This window comes from Patagioenas fasciata, chromosome Z (genome assembly GCF_037038585.1).
Source record: "Patagioenas fasciata isolate bPatFas1 chromosome Z, bPatFas1.hap1, whole genome shotgun sequence".
Taxonomy (NCBI): Eukaryota; Metazoa; Chordata; class Aves; order Columbiformes; family Columbidae; genus Patagioenas; species Patagioenas fasciata.
In genome coordinates this window covers 69913820-69929402 of record NC_092560.1, presented here as the reverse complement: position 1 = coordinate 69929402, position 15583 = coordinate 69913820, and the positions used below count along the sequence as shown (strand labels likewise).

The window sequence follows — 15583 nt, the reverse complement described above, 5'->3', positions numbered from 1 at the left end:
CATCAGTTTAGGAGCAAGTGCAGAGTCTTGCAGGCAGATTCTTGGCAGTGTCCATTGCTGCACACAGATAAGCACACATTCCTGACTATGGTTTTAGGGCCCTTGTATAGATGATACATAATAATTGTTTTTGTGCTGTATATGCTTAACCTTTTTTTTTTTTTCTTTTTTTTTTTCTTTTTTTTTCCTCACTTCCCAGGGTAAAACTGTTACCTTGAAGCTAAAGAATGTGAACTTCGAAGTGAAAACAAGAGCTTCAACTGTACTGTCTTCTGTTTCTACTGAGGAGGAAATATTTGCTGTTGCTAAAGACTTGTTAGGAACAGAAATTGATAGTGTTGCTCCTCATCCTTTACGGATAAGACTTATGGGTAAAATATTTCAAACACATTCTTCCTGTTCAGAGTTAGGTCTTACACTGTATAAATGTAATAGACTATACTCTAAAGTAGAATTGGTATAAATGGCTTTATCCTTTCTCCATTACCTTGGTAGTTTTTGCAAAGTGTAACAAGTCTAGAGTGCTGAATACTCAGGAAGGTTTCACTGATTGAAGTTGTACTTTTCCTAACACCTGTTGGCCTTGGAACAACATGCACATTGACATGAGAGTAGAATTAACACATAGCAGTGCTTAATTCTGCTGCCATGAAAGAGCTTTTATATCTGCCTTGCACCACAGCAACAAGTAGTTTCTGTCCATAAGATCTTGTAGAAACAAATGCTTTAAAAAAAAAAAAAGTGCTTATGAATCTGAAGATGCTGTGTTCTGCAAGAAATTTGAAAATTACAGTTAAAAGTAAATTCTAAGACCCATGTGTTTCAGATGCTTACACATTCTGCTTGAACCTTTCAATAATATACAAAGATTACTTGTCTGTGGTATTAGAATGTGCTGAAGAAAAAATATTTTGTTGGGGAAACTTAATGCAAAACTCTCATTCAGACTGAATTCTAGGTAATTATTTTAAGTTTATAGCCTCGTGTTGTGGTGTAATCAGTTAAAACTTCGTGGGTATTGAAATGAATAGTATGGTTGGCAAGTGTTTGGATCTGAAAAAATTACATGGAACTTGTGATCCATTGTTAGCATTTGCAGATAGTACAGCTTCCATTTAGAGATAAAATGCTCTTGTATTGAGTGGATGTATACCTCAAAAGGTGTTAATTAAGACTTAGTATCAAGTTTTCATAAAATTGGTATTATACATTTGTTTTTCATCGTTAGGTGTACGAGTATCAGGATTTCTAAGTGAAGAAGAGAAGAAGTACCAACAAAAAAGCATTACAAGTTTCCTAAAGTCAGGAAGAGAAGTTGGTTTTCTTAGTCTTCAGCCAGGGATGTCCAACCAAGAATGTTTCACAAAAAATTCAGAAGCATCTCCCAGAGGGAGTTTTTTTGATAAAAAGCGAGCTGCAAGACAACTAAACAGTGAGAATTTTTCTCCAAATGAAACTATAGGTAAACAACCTTTTCATGATAGGAAATCATCAGCAAAATTTGTGGAAGAAACAAAGAAAGTCACAGACTTGCAGAATTCTAATGTGTGTAAGATCTTCACCTGCCCTGTTTGCTTTGAGGAGCAAGGCAGCAATAATTTGGAAGAGCTTAATAGGCATATTGATGAGTGTCTCGATGGAACTTGTATTAAAGATACTGTGGAAATGTCCAAGAATAACAATTCAGGAGAAACTACACTTAACTTTCTACCACAAGTTAAAAATGAAAATGTTGATGAGTGTCAAAAAAATAAAACAGATCAACTCGCGGGATCAGACCAGTCTGCAAGTACATCTAATAAATCTACTAGCAATAGCACAGATAAATTCACTCAGATAATATCTGATAAACCTAATAGAGAAAGACAGCCTAGCAATCTCAGTGATATGGCTAGAAATATGTATATGAAACAGTGTCTCTTCCCCACGAGAATTTCACAAGACAATGAAGACCATTTTGAAAAAACTGAACATACAGAAGAAACTAGTTCATCTTGTTTCTTTGAAGCCAAAGAAGACAGTGTTCTTGTTTGTCCAGTTTGTAATTCAGAACAGAAAACCACCAGTCTTGTGTCATTTAACAGACATGTGGATGTCTGCTTAAATAAAAGTCTTATCCAGGAACTGACAGAAAAAAAAGATTTTCCGGCTAAGACCTATAATATGGAAAACTCAGACAGAGTTGGTGAGTATGCACATTACGTTATATTTGATTACTCAAATGATCTGCTTATACATTTAAAATAATTTGGTAATGGTATATTTGAAACTTCTCAGGGCTTTGAGGTTTTTGCAACAAATTCATTTGAATAAGGCCTGTGTAAGAGTGAATATTTTTATTTTTAAAATGTCAAATCAGTTTTCATTATGAACTAGATTTATAAATGTGATGGTAGTTATACCGTTACAAATTTACCACGATGGTGACATAGGAATTACAGCTCATTTCTGTAAATTGCCTGTTTGCTAACCCCAACCATGTTCAGAAAGGTGTTAGTAAGGCTTCTGATATTGAAGTGAAAATGAATGAAAACGTCTTCAGGCTGGATTGTTTCAGAAATTCAGGAAAGTTCCATTATGTAATGTGGAGGCAAAAACAGAGAGATGGTGAACTAAAGCATAAAGGCAAGAACTTGCAAGTGTGTTTTACATCTAATAAATATAACATAACTGTACCTGTAACATGCCAAACCAGTAGCTTATTTACTCAAGTGGTTTCTCTTTTTACTGAAGGGTTAATCTTTGGTCAGGTTACAACACACGGGCATGTAGTTAAGTATCTGTTTAAAGTACCTTTTCCCTGATGTAGCTTCGAAACTTTATAAGAGGAAAGGAAAATGCTAGTGTGTTAGAATTATGAAAACACTAGTAAGACTTACAATATTAATCTTTTACACAGAAAATTTTATAGGCAGTATTGTTATTGTGTGTGCAAACAAGCTTTGTTTTAAATGAAAAACTTGCTGTTGGCAAAGATTCTTTTTTTCTTCCCTACAGGATAAAAAAATAATTAAAAATATGTTTTTCAACAGCCACCTTGAAAATCAGCTGCTATGGCTGAAAACTAAAAGAAGGTTCAGATTAATCCCTTACAATTCAGGAAACTAAAGTCTTTTCAGTTGTCTCTTTTAAGTGTTATTATAAACTACAGTACTCAAACTGCAGACAATAAGATGTTGTCTGCTCCTGGAAACAGATTGCATTCACTTATGTTAAAAAAACAAAGCTTTACCTAAAACTGTCCTTTCAAACGTGCTGCCGTATATATAATTTCTGAAGCTTTCTTTCTTTATTGAAGTCATTAATTTTTGTTGCTTACAATTACTTTTCAGGAGGTTTAAGCAGAGGACAGCAATGCACAAATCCATCACAAGGAACAAAAAGGTAGGGGTTTTCCGGAAACTTGACTACACATCTAATTTTAAAACAATAGACTTTAGAAAAATATTCAGTGTGTAAAAGTTGTGTAGATATGCATTGTATATTTTAACCTCTTACTGTTTTTTTTTCTCTCTTCAACTTTAGGTCTGGACTAACAACTTCACAGTCAGTATCAAAAAAGGCCAAGTCGAGCAATTCCAAGCATACAATAGAAAAGTTTTTAAAATGACTGTGTAGCAACATATTTTATATGAAGTGTTTCATAGTATTTTATGACTGCAAATTCCTTTAGTGTTGTTGGTGGACTGTATGCAGGTGCTTGTCACTTCGGAGCCATTGCATGCATGTGTAGAAAGGACATGATGTTTGAGGTAGAAGAAGAGGTAAAACTGAGTTTAGGGCATGTGGTGGGTTTTGGGGCAATTTTTTTATTTTCCCAGTTGTTCCTAAGAATCAAAATTCTCTAGCACTTCAACTTTGTTTATATTGAACATGTGGGGATCTTTGTTAGAGTCACGAGCAGCCTCATGAATTCTCTCTGCTGTTGAACAAAGAGAACGGGGATTAGAGCTGCCATTGAAACAGCCTGTAGGGCAAGAAAGCAGGAATCATTTGCTGGGGTGCCATGCTGTGCTTACTGAAGGCCCTCTTCCCACATCTGACGTGCCTTCTCCGTGTTGGTTGTATTGGCTGTTTTGGCCGTAGTAGCTCAGGCTGACACTGCCTTGGACAATTAAACACCAAATTTAATTGTGGTACTAGGTGTGTGATAACAAGGAAGAGCTGAGTTGCTTCATTTCAGCTTATGAACATCTGTCTTCTCAGTGGACACAAACACTGACTGATCTTGCAGTTTCAAAGGAGAAGATCAAGAATTTGAAGCACAGTCAAGCTTTCATTGTTGTCGTGGAAAGTGACTTCAGTACAAGTTGATGGACCAGCCCTGAAGGACTCATTGTGATGAGAAGCAGGATGACTTCATTGATTTAAAAAATGTTAATAAGCCTGTTGATGAGAGAAGGATTTCTCCAGGATAGTCACACAAATGCTGTTTGATCATTGGGCTTTCCAAAGAGACTGAGAACTTCAGTTTTCTTCACAATTATGAGATAGTTACACGTCAGTAGCACTAAATTTACTCTAAATAAAAGGTCTCATGGTGCAATAATAATATGAATGATGTGCAAATATGGAAGATGCTGAACTGTTTTTATTGCTTATCTATCTTTTTCTTTGAAATTATTTTGTATTTCTGAATAAACAATATTATGAGTGCATATGTGGAAGTAGGAAGTTGTAAAGTGCAAATATTTAAAATAATCTGTTTAGATTTTTTTCTGTTCACACCAAATGGCTTAAATGTGGATGTTTTATTATAATTAAATATTTTTCAGGATAATAATTTATGATAACAGTGTATTTCTTAAAAGTTACACGAACAACATCAAACTCTGTATGAAATATAAGCTGCTTTTTCATTGCAAAATTTTTAAAAGAAACAGCTACTATAGAAACATGTGTTTTGTTGTTTAATTGTGTTGGAAGTATCTGGGGGTTTGGTTGATTTTAAATAAATGAATATGTACCTGGTACATTTTAGATACCCAGGCTAAGTCCAGAACGTGGGGTTTTTGTTTCCAAATTTGCTGGAATGACTTCACCATCTCTCCTTGCTCACCTGTTTGATTGCCAGGTGCCACTGTACCCACAGGTCTGTCATTTGGACTCATGTCATTGCTCCCTTATCTGCTTTGGACGAGGTCAGCTGGCCTGATTCAGACTATGTAAGCTGAATCAGTTGACTTTTTCTAAACCAGATCAGTAAGCATTCAGCATGAGCTCTTCCATTGACAGAAGTGGGAACTAGAAACTTTTGGTAGGAAAGACATAAAAGCAACTCAGGGAACAATGACTTAAGCTAATGCTGCTGTTTAGAAAGTGAACATCCGTCCCTTTATAAGTTTATATCTGTCTGATTCAATAAAAAAGTGTAGACTCTAAGTATTACCTTGTCATTTTGTGTTTTTCTTTAAAATGCATTGTTACATATGCATTACTTAGCAAAAAGTAAACTACTGTAAGTACTTGAACAAGTGAAGTTGGTTTGGTTTAACCTCAGTAGTTGTCATACTATCTGTTTAAAAAAAAGAAAAGTAAGTTAAAGTCATGGAGTATGTTAGAGTTAATGTGGAAATAAAACCCACACTATGATTCTAAAGCCAGAAAGGTCCATTTTTTGAGGTGTATGTAAAAATACAGCTTTTGGAGAGGTTACTCTGTATGCTTAGAAAAAGTGCTTTGTGAAATTATTGGAATGTTTTCCATGTAAATTATTTACTGCAATGAAAAACAGAAGCCGTTCTTCTATTCCTTATAGCTTCTCATGGCACCTTTATTACTGTTTTTATCTGAAGAAGGCCTTCAGTATTGTCATGAAGTTCTGCAATATGATTTTTTTAATCTCAGTTGTTGTGGAGAAGACCATGTACACGGTGTTTTTGTTTTGTATTTTTCTCAACGTATTTGTGTGTTACATAATTTACCTTAAGGAATATCAGGAGTGCGAGAGGGCAGTAGACCTCTAGAGTTACACCCTGCCTTCCCTGAGGCAGGTCCAGCAGGTAGACAGGGTACAGGGGACTCGCTATCCTCTGTCTGCATGGCAGAACGTGGTGGCTCAAGGGACAGGGGGCAATGGCAGCGTGTTTCTGCCCGGCACAGCGGGATGGTCTCTGCTGTGACTACCTGCCCAACTTCCCTTGCACAACAGGTATGAGGCTCTGCAAGTGAAACCAAACAACAATACAGAGGATGATGGTTCAACTGTCCCTTCAGTTGCAGGAAATGATGCAGGAAGACCCACCAGATCAACACCTGGCTGCAGGACTGGTGTCACTGGCAGAATTTGGTGGTTTTTGATGACAGGTTGGTTTACATGACACCTAGCCTACTAGGCTAGGGGAGGCACCCCACCGGATCTGTTGTTTGTAAACAGAGAAGGACTTGCGGGCAATGTGATGGTTGGAGGCTGTTCTTGGGCATCGCGGTCATGAAATGATGGAGTTTACTATCCTTGGAGAAGTCAGGAGAGGGCTCAGCAGAACTGCTGCCTCTGAAGGGCAGTCTTTGGTCTGTGTAGGAAACTGGTTGGCAGAGTCCTTTGGGAGGCAGTCCTGAAGGACAAAGGAGTCCAGGAAGGCTGGTCACTCTTCAAGAAGGAAATCTTAAAGGCACATGAGCAGGAAGGTGAGCCAGCAGGGAGAAGGCCAACCTGGCTGAATAGAGAGTTTCAGCTGGAACTCAGGAATAAAAGGAGTATTTATAACGCTTGGAAGAAGGGTCAGGCCACTCAGGAGGAATACAAGGATGTTATGAGGTAATGCAGGGAGAAAATTAGTAGGACCAAAGCCCAACTAGAGATGAATGTGGCTACTGCCATAAAAGGAAATAAAAAATGTTTCTACAAATGCATTCACAACAAAAGGAGGGCTAAGGAGAATCTCCACCCTTCATTGATGTGAGAGGGAAACATAGTGACAGAGGATGAGGGAAAGGCTGAGGTGTAAATGCCTTCTTTGCCTCAGTCTTTAATAATAAGACCAGTTGTGCACCAGGTACCCACCCACCTGAGCTATAACACAGGGATGGGAAGCAGAATGAACCCCAAATAATCCAAGAGGAAACGGTAAGTGACCTGCTTCACCACTTGAACGTGTATGTTGTCTATGGGCGAGATGAGATCCACCCAAGGGTGCTGAGGGAGCTGGCAGAGCTGATCACCAAGGCACTTTCAATCATTTATCAGCAGTCATGGCTGACTGGGGAGGTCCCAGTTGACTGGAGGTTAGAGAATGACTTGGAAGTGTTAGGTTAACTGTTGGACTTGGTGATTTTAAAGGTCTAAATAATTACATTATTCTATGATTAATTTAAAATCTGTTTTCATTAGCATCTGGAAATTTTTTTGTAGTTGTGTTTAACTTAATGTATGATTTATTTCCTGTGTGTGAGCCATTCTACACTTACTATAAGCACAGTTCCGAAGCACATGAATGATCTAGGTTGGCAGCAGAGGAGAAATTTTGTGTATGTCTCCTATATTTTAAGGTCAATATCCATTCTTTATCTTGAATTCCTCTTGTAGTTATGAATGATAGAGAAAAATTATGACATTTCTGTGATGTTAATGTTTCTCTCTCCACCATTTCTGAAGAAAGGATGACAGCATACGCATGACCACAAAGCATTTATCTGCAAGGAGTATGCTTGGCATAAGTGAGACAGCCATAGACATCTTTCCACTAAGAAGACTTGCTTGAGTTTATCTTGTAAATCCTCAACACTCAAAAGCTTCGACTTTAGAGTAGCATTTTCCTATTTAATCTGTTTAGTGCTATCTATACTAATACCTTCATTTACTTCTGAGCTTTGAAATAACTTGCCCACAGAGTGTCTTACTATGGTTGGATATCAATATGATTGAGAGTCTCTGGGTGAGAATTAAGGGGCAGGCTGGCAGAGGTGATATTGCTGTGGGTGTCTATTACAGGCCACCAGATCAGGGTGAGGAGGTTGACGAGGCCTCTACGGACAACAGCCTCACAGTCACAGGCTCTGGTTGCGGTGGAGGATTTTAACTTCCCTGATGTCTGCTGGAAGGACTCCTCAGCCAGCCAGCCACAGTCCAGGAGGTTCCTCCAGTGCATTGATAACTTTCTGATGCAAATGGTGGAGGAGCTGACTAGGAGAGGTGCACTGCTGGACCTCATCCTCACTAACAAGAAGGGTCTGGTTGAAGCAGTAGAGATTCAGGGCTGCCTTGGTTGCAGTGACCATGAGATGGTGGAGTTCAGGATCTCGTGTGGCAGGAACAGAATAGCAAGCAGAATTGCAACTCTGAAATTCAGCAAGGCAAACTTTGGCCTTTTAAAGAAATTGCTAGGGGAAATCCCATGGGCAAGGCTAATTGAAGGTAAAGGGGCCAAGACAGTTGATTAGCATTCAGGGACTGCTTCTACCAGGCACAAGATCAGAGCATCCTGACACGTAGGAAGCCAAGGAAGGGAGCCAGGAGACCTGCATGGTTAAACAGGGAACTGCTGGGTAAGCTCAGGTGGAAGAAGAGAGTTTACAGATCATGGAAGGAGGAGCTGGCCACTTGGGGAGAATATAAGGCTGTTGTCAGAGGATGTAGGGAGGCAACTAGGAAAGCTAAGGCCTCCTTACAATTAAACCTGGTGAGAGGGGTCAAGGACAACAGGAAGAGCTTTTTCATAATATGTGGCAGATAAAACTAACACCAGAGGCAATGTAGGCCCACTGATGAATGGGGTGGGTGCCCTGGTGACAGAAGATACAGAGAAGGCAGAGTTACTGAATGCTGCCTTTGTCTCTGTCTACTCTGCCGAAGGCTGTGCTGAGGAGCCCTGTACTGCTGAGACCCCAGAGGAAGGCAGGACAATGGAGGACTTTGCCTCGGTTGATGAGGACTGGGTTAGGGAGCAATTAGGCAATCTGGACATCCAGAAATCCATGGGATGCACCCGTGGGTGCTGAGGGAGCTGGCTGAGGTCATTGCTGGACCACTCTCCATCATCTTTGCCAGGCCTTGGGAAACAGGAGAGGTGCCTGAGGACTGGAGGAAAGCAAATGTCACTCCAGTCTTCAAAAAGGGCAAGAAGGAGGACCCAGGTAACTATAGGCCGGTCAGCCTCACCTCCATCCCTGGGAAACTGATGGAACAACTTATCCTTGGTGTCATCTCAAGTCATGTTAGGGATAAGAGGGTCATTAGGGGCAGTCAACATGGCTTCACCTAGGGGAAGTTGTGCTTGACCAACCTCATAGCCTTTTATGAAGACACAACCAGGTGGAGAGATGACAGTAAAGCAGTGGATGTGGTCTATCTTGATTTCAGTAAAGCATTTGACACAGTCTCCCACAGCATCCTCACAGCTAAGCTGAGAAAGTGTGGTAGTGAGGTAGACTGTGAACTGGCTGAAGGAAAGAAGCCAGAGAGTCGTGGTCAATGGGGCAGAGTCTAGTTGAAGGGCTGTGTCTAGTGGAGTGCCTCAAGGGTCAGTACTGGGGCCGGTATTATTCAATATATTCATCAATTACTTGGATGAGGGAACAGAATGCACTGTCAGCAAGTTTGCTGATGACACCAAACTCGGAGGAGTGGCTGACACGCCAGAAGGCTGTGCTGCCATCCAGAGACCTGGACAGGCTGGAGGGCTGGGCAGGAAACAATTTAATGAAATATAACACGGACAAGTGCAGAGTCTTGCATCTGGGCAGGAAACAATTTAATGAAATATAACACGGACAAGTGCAGAGTCTTGCATCTGGGCAGGAACAACCCTGGATTCCAGTATAAGTTGGGGAATGACCTATTAGACAGTAGCATAGGGGAAAAGGACCTTGGGGTCCTGGTGGACAGCAGGATGACCATGAGCCAGCACTGTGCCCTTGTGGCCAGGAAGGCCAATGGCATCCTGGGGTGTATTAGAAGGGGGGTGGTTAGTAGGTCCAGAGAGGTTCTCCTTCCCCTCTACTCCGCCCTGGTGAGACCCCATCTGGAATATTGTGTCCAGTTCTGGCCCCTCAGTTCAAGAAGGACAGGGAACTGCTGGAGAGAGTCCAGTGCAGGGCAACAAAGATGATCAAGGGAGTGGAGCATTTCCCTTATGAGGAAAGGCTGAGGGAGCTGGGTCTCTTTAACTTGGAGGAGACTGAGGGGTGACCTCATTAATGTTTATAAATATATAAAGGGTGAGTGTCATGAGGATGGAGCCAGGCTCTTCTCAGTGACAACCAATGATAGGACAAGGGGCAATGGGTGCAAACTGGAACAGAGGAGGTTCCACTTAAATATGAGAAGAAACTTCTTCTCAGTGAGGGTGACAGACACTGGAACAGGCTACCCAGGAGGGTTGTGGAGTCTCCTTCTCTGGAGACATTCAAAAACTGCCTGGACGTCTTCCTGTGTAACCTCATCTGGGTGTTCCTGCTCCAGGGAGGGATTGGACTGGATGATCTTTTGAGGTCCCTTCCAATCCCTTATATTCTGTGATCATGACCAATTTTATTTATTAGTTGTCTCGACTGAGTGTCTCAAAAACTTTATTTCTAAAAACTTTTATGTTGGGAATATATAAATACATTGCTTTGTGAGGTTTTGTTCTCAAAGTTGCTGAAGATCCATTTTGAAGTGTCAGTAGCAGGCAGGAACATTAGCAGGAGAGAGTTTGGGCTTGAATTGCTCTGCCTAGAGCTTGATCCATGTTGGAATTATTTTTGGGATAGTTTATCACATTCCTGTCTCTCTCTGTCACACTACAGTTTGCAGATCCAAGCACGAGGTTGGACCCATCAACAACCATACTGTCACCAAGGGAGCTGTGAACCGAGGGAACAGCCTGCAGGTGCCTGAGTTTGTTGTGCAGCTGGTGTTCTGGGGATCTCTGCTGTGTTGTTTCTGATTGCCATTTTTATATGTGAGAACCTGTTGAAACTGGGCCTCTCCATTTCATTGTTCTAAGGACTGCTCATAAGCAAAGGCAAGTAGCAAGAGGCAGGTGTAACCATGAGGCGTGAGGGGAGGAATGAGTGTAACTGAGAGGTGCTGCAGTTGCACAGGCTAGCAATTCATGTACCATGGGGTGCAGAATCCTGCAGAGTTCTGTTCCTTCAGTAAAAGCACATGTTTTAATACAGAGTAACACACAGTTCAATAAAAGCATAATACTTGCTACCTTGACTTGATCTTCAAATCTCACCTTCCTTTATGGGACGTAGTTTTTGATTGCTCCTCTTTGGGTACTATCCAACACACTTTTGCCTTACCTTTTTCCTTTATATTGGTTTTACTTGTTTATGTATTTATTACTGCTGTTATTTTAGATATTAAAAAAACGGGCTGAGTTCCTGGCAGAGAGAGAGATGTGTGAAGTGAGGAAAACATTCCAGTGCTCCCTTGTTCTGTTTTCTGCCCTTTGTTCTGGATTCTGCATCTCTGTTAGTTTCTGCATCAGTCTGTTCTGCGGGTTACTGGAGACACTTGAAAGAGTCATGATTGTGGGGAGTGGGTAGGGAATGTGATAAATTTGTTATTTGCAAAGTTTGATTGCATTAAGCATAGTTGTACTGGCAAAGTTAGTTAAGAGACCAGGGATACACTGTGAAATAGTATTATATGACTGTAATTAGAACTGGAAACTGACAACTGATTTAGAGATTCACACTCTTAACTCGTGCCCTATATGAGGCTGCAAATCCATTCCTCCTTTGGTGCCAGATTTGTAGGCAAACCTAATCATTCCACAGTTGTCTGTTGTCTCTCATTTTGAAAAGGAGCATTAATGTTGCGAATAGTGGGTCTGTATTACTAGTGCAGACACCATACAAAAATAAAACTCTTCCTCTTAAGTAATTTCACTGGAACATTTGACTCATAGGAAGCAAGTAAAAGTGAAACTTCTGTGATTCAGCTATGGTTAAATCAGTTACTTGTTTTACTTGTTCTTCTCACCCTGGGCTAAATTTCACAGGGTTTGGTGGGGTTTTTTGGTGGTTGGTTATTGTTTGTTTTGTTTTGGTTTTGTTTTCAGCTAACATCTATCTACCGGAATTACAGTTGATGAAACGGTTGTATCGATCCAAGGTGTACCAAGTATAAAGATCCCTACATATCATAGCCTGACTGTATCAAAAATGTTTAAAGAAGAAAAGGACTGTGAAATCTCTTCAGGTATGATAAGCAGAATCTAGGCAACTGGTTTTGTATCCAAATCTGCTGAATGTACAAACTTTTTTGCATCTTTCAGATTAATTTTACCATGGACATGTACAGTGTTAATTATCTTGGAAATTAAGACAACTGTGTCATTTAACTGTGAAGAAAAAAACATAGTGAAGGATCTTAAATGTGTCTTCAGGTGTGTAAGGCTGAATACCAATAGCCCTGCTATTCTTTCCAGTATTCTTTTTGAAATCTTAGCAATATCAAAGGCTGTTTTGAAAGTAGAGTTAAACATAATGACTTTAAACAATTTTTATATCCTATCTCAGAAAATCATTGTCTACACAAAATGCAATACCAATGCTGGCTTAAGTAGACCAAAGTTACAGTAGACTTCAAGATAAATTGATAAATGGGTAGATCAGATGTGTTTCAATATGTCACTTCGTAAAAGCTGAAACTTTGGAGATGTGTGTATTGATTTAGATACGACTTTGACAAAAAGAAATGAAACTATTGTCTGCCTGAAAATAAAGAGTCTTGAGATTGGATCAATACTGCCACTGCACATGCATATTTCTGCCCAAATTTTCACAGAAGCATCTTAGTCTCTCAAATCCAAATGCTGTGTCAAGCTTCAGGGATGCAGGGACAGTCACCCTCTCTCCAGTCCCGTGAGCACTGGTTGACAGCAGCGAGAATAATTCATAAGAGGAGCTTCCCCCCAAAATGGCCTTCAACCTGCAGAAAGAGCTCCGTGACTACCCTGCAATCAGTGACAAAGCCACCTGGCTCCAGGTGTCCTGTGCGCGCTGTGATGCCTTTGTGTGTCTGCACATGTGTGCTTGGGTCATTTGTGTGACGGCTTGGGAAGCACTTCAGGAGCAAACAGGACTACATTTTGGTCTTGTGTGTGCATTTGTAGGTGCAAATTGCTATTTGGATGTAAAGCTAGCTGCTAGAGAAGACCTGGGCTGGGACTGCACGAGGCTCACCCTGTTTGGTGCCTAGCTAGTATCAAGAAAATCTGTTTATTTAGTTCCTGATTTTTTCTCAAACAAACTCTCCAAGCTGTTGTGCACCTCTCCCTCCTCAGATGACACGGGCAGCCGCTGGGGTGGCTGGGGTGCGCTGGGCTGGCTGGGTGTGCTGAGCCAACTCACAGCCCCAGGAACCGGTTTGTCAGGGCCAGCACAAGGCACCTCCCTCGGTGTCCCAGCCTGGGGCCCCTTCCCTCGGGTGAGGAGGAAGAGGAGCCAAGGGCAGTGATGAAGGGGCTGAGCCGTCTGCTCCACGCTGCGGAGGACGCCACACATGAAGTTGCGGCAGCCAGCCATGATGGCCGTGAGTGTGTGGGGGTTGGAAGCGGCAGAGCAGGCCCTGGGCCCCTCACTGCGGGCAGGACAACCCCAGCCCCTGCTGTGCCTCGTCTGGGCTGCTGGGGTGGTGGGGTCCACCTGAACTCCCTTTTTAACTCGGCCAAAGAGCAAAACGAGCAGTGGTGGTGGGAGAGAAAGGAGGAGGTTAAAGGTGATCTGCTTTATATGTAGTAGAAGATTGAGGGAGCTGGGTTTCTTTAGTTTGGAGGAGACTGAGGGGTGACCTCATTAATGTTTATATATATGTAAAGGGTCAGTGTCACGAGGATGGAGCCAGGCTCTTCTCAGTGACAACCAATGATAGGACAAGGGGCAATGGGTTCAAACTGGAACACAGGAGGTTCCACTTAAATATGAGAAGAATCTTATTCACAGTGAGGGTGACAGACACTGCACCAGGCTGACCAGGGGGTTGTGGAGTCTCCTTCTCTGGAGACATTCAAAACCCGCCTGGACACCTTTCTGTGTAACCTCATCTGGGTGTTCCTGACCTGGGAGGGGGATTGGACTAGGTGATCTTTTGAGGCCCCTTCCAATCCCTGACATTCTGTGGTTCTGTGAAAAGACATCCAGGAGGACATGTGGATGGATTGGGAGCTGGGGTTTGTCATGTCCATCTTCCAATGTTCAGGTCCTGCGAACACCCCGGTGCCCCACTTTAACTTCTGCCCCGAAGCTGTCCAAGAGGGTTCACTGGGATGGGTCACATCCCAGAGTCTGTGCACCTGCCAGCAGTTTCACAACTGGTCAGAGCCCTTGATCTGGGTGCCAGGCAGGCATCGGACCTTCTGGCCTCCTTGCACTTGGTGGCACAACTCCCAGTGATGTGGTCTCTAGGTTTCATCCCGTGAACTGGTTTATGGAAGAACAGTCTGCTCTGACGTGGGCTGCAGTTCATGAAAATGGTTTATTTTTGTGGAAACTGAGCAGTAATTACTAAACACTACCACAGTCCTGTCCTGTGGTCGCAGCCTGACATCCAGGAGCTGTTCTCCAGAGCTGTGCGTCCTGCTTCCAGGCTGGCAGAGAGGACAGATAGAGAAAATAAATGAATAAAATATCACTGTTAAACTCAATAGATAGTTTTTCCCATTACTTCTTTGAATTGGAAAATGATTATATTAGAAGAAGATTCTTGTGACTTAACAAAATAACTACTTGCCCCAGTCATTTGATTTCTGGTAACAAACAAGAAAACATAGAGAAAACATTGAAAATATTACCAAATTATTGAAGGTATTATATAATTTTTATAAACAGTAGAGTAAAAATTATTTTGTTATTTGAATCTAAATATTGTTGTTATTTTTCTGTTTTGTCTACTTAGAAGTCTTCAGCCAGTTCAGCTTCCTGGGTTTTTCCATGTGCTTTTTGAGACAATGACAGATTTTCGTCTTATGGATATAACAGCAGGAAATTAAAAATGGGGTGATGGTGGAAAGATTTCCATTGTCTATGAGTACTGAAAACTCCGGTGCACTTTTTCTCTTCATTGGAAATCACCTTTATTTGTGGTATTACTGAAAGACAAATTGAGGCCAGTAAAATAAGATGCAAATATAAGAAGAGAAAAGCTTGTTGAGGAAGACTTTGTGTATCCAAGTTAACAAAGCAATGGACTTTTCTGCATCTTTTTACTTCCTTGCCCTTCCATGTGAGGTGAAAAGTTGTCTTGTTCAATACATTGCAGACAGAGCTTGTTCCTGAATATCCTCAGATGCAACAGCATTTATCTTTGCGTGCTTATGTAAGATGCATGTGTGAGTGTTCATCAGCAGTCAGTAGAAATGAATGTTGCTTTATTATGACTAATTGCAGCTAACTGGTGCCCTATGTTTTGTTTCCATGTTTGCCACAAATTTGCCTTGAGCAAGGTAACCTGTGAACATTGGGTTCAAACCTATGTTTGAAATCAAGGTAGTAGAAACCTCTGCTGGATACTTCTTTAGTGTGTAGACTGCAAAATCTACATGTGATTAGCTTATTCTGCAAAGATCCCTGTTCATGATGCCGATTTTGCTGTTAGCCACAGTCCTTGTCACAAACGCCAGGGGTGAATTCTTATTTGCAATGGGGTTTT

The 15583-nt window shown here is 41.3% G+C and overlaps 2 protein-coding genes across 9 annotated transcripts in view; both read left to right on the top strand.

Moving 5' to 3' along the window:
* The window catches only part of POLK (DNA polymerase kappa), a 35174-nt gene extending 29792 nt beyond the window's left edge, over nt 1-5382 (top strand). For all 8 annotated transcript variants that reach the window (XM_071802795.1, XM_065861657.2, XM_071802792.1 and 5 more), the window contains exons 12-15: nt 200-371; nt 1229-2185; nt 3333-3384; nt 3526-5382. In XM_071802795.1, coding sequence (XP_071658896.1) covers nt 200-371; nt 1229-2185; nt 3333-3384; nt 3526-3610 — 1266 coding nt within the window. In that variant the 3' untranslated portion in view covers nt 3611-5382. The remainder of the gene's footprint in view (nt 1-199; nt 372-1228; nt 2186-3332; nt 3385-3525) is intronic.
* A 7994-nt stretch (nt 5383-13376) lies between these two features.
* ANKDD1B (ankyrin repeat and death domain containing 1B) overlaps nt 13377-15583 on the top strand; it is a 34625-nt gene continuing 32418 nt past the window's right edge. Inside the window, exon 1 of the mRNA XM_071801827.1 lies at nt 13377-13468. Coding sequence (XP_071657928.1) covers nt 13393-13468 — 76 coding nt within the window. The 5' untranslated portion in view covers nt 13377-13392. The remainder of the gene's footprint in view (nt 13469-15583) is intronic.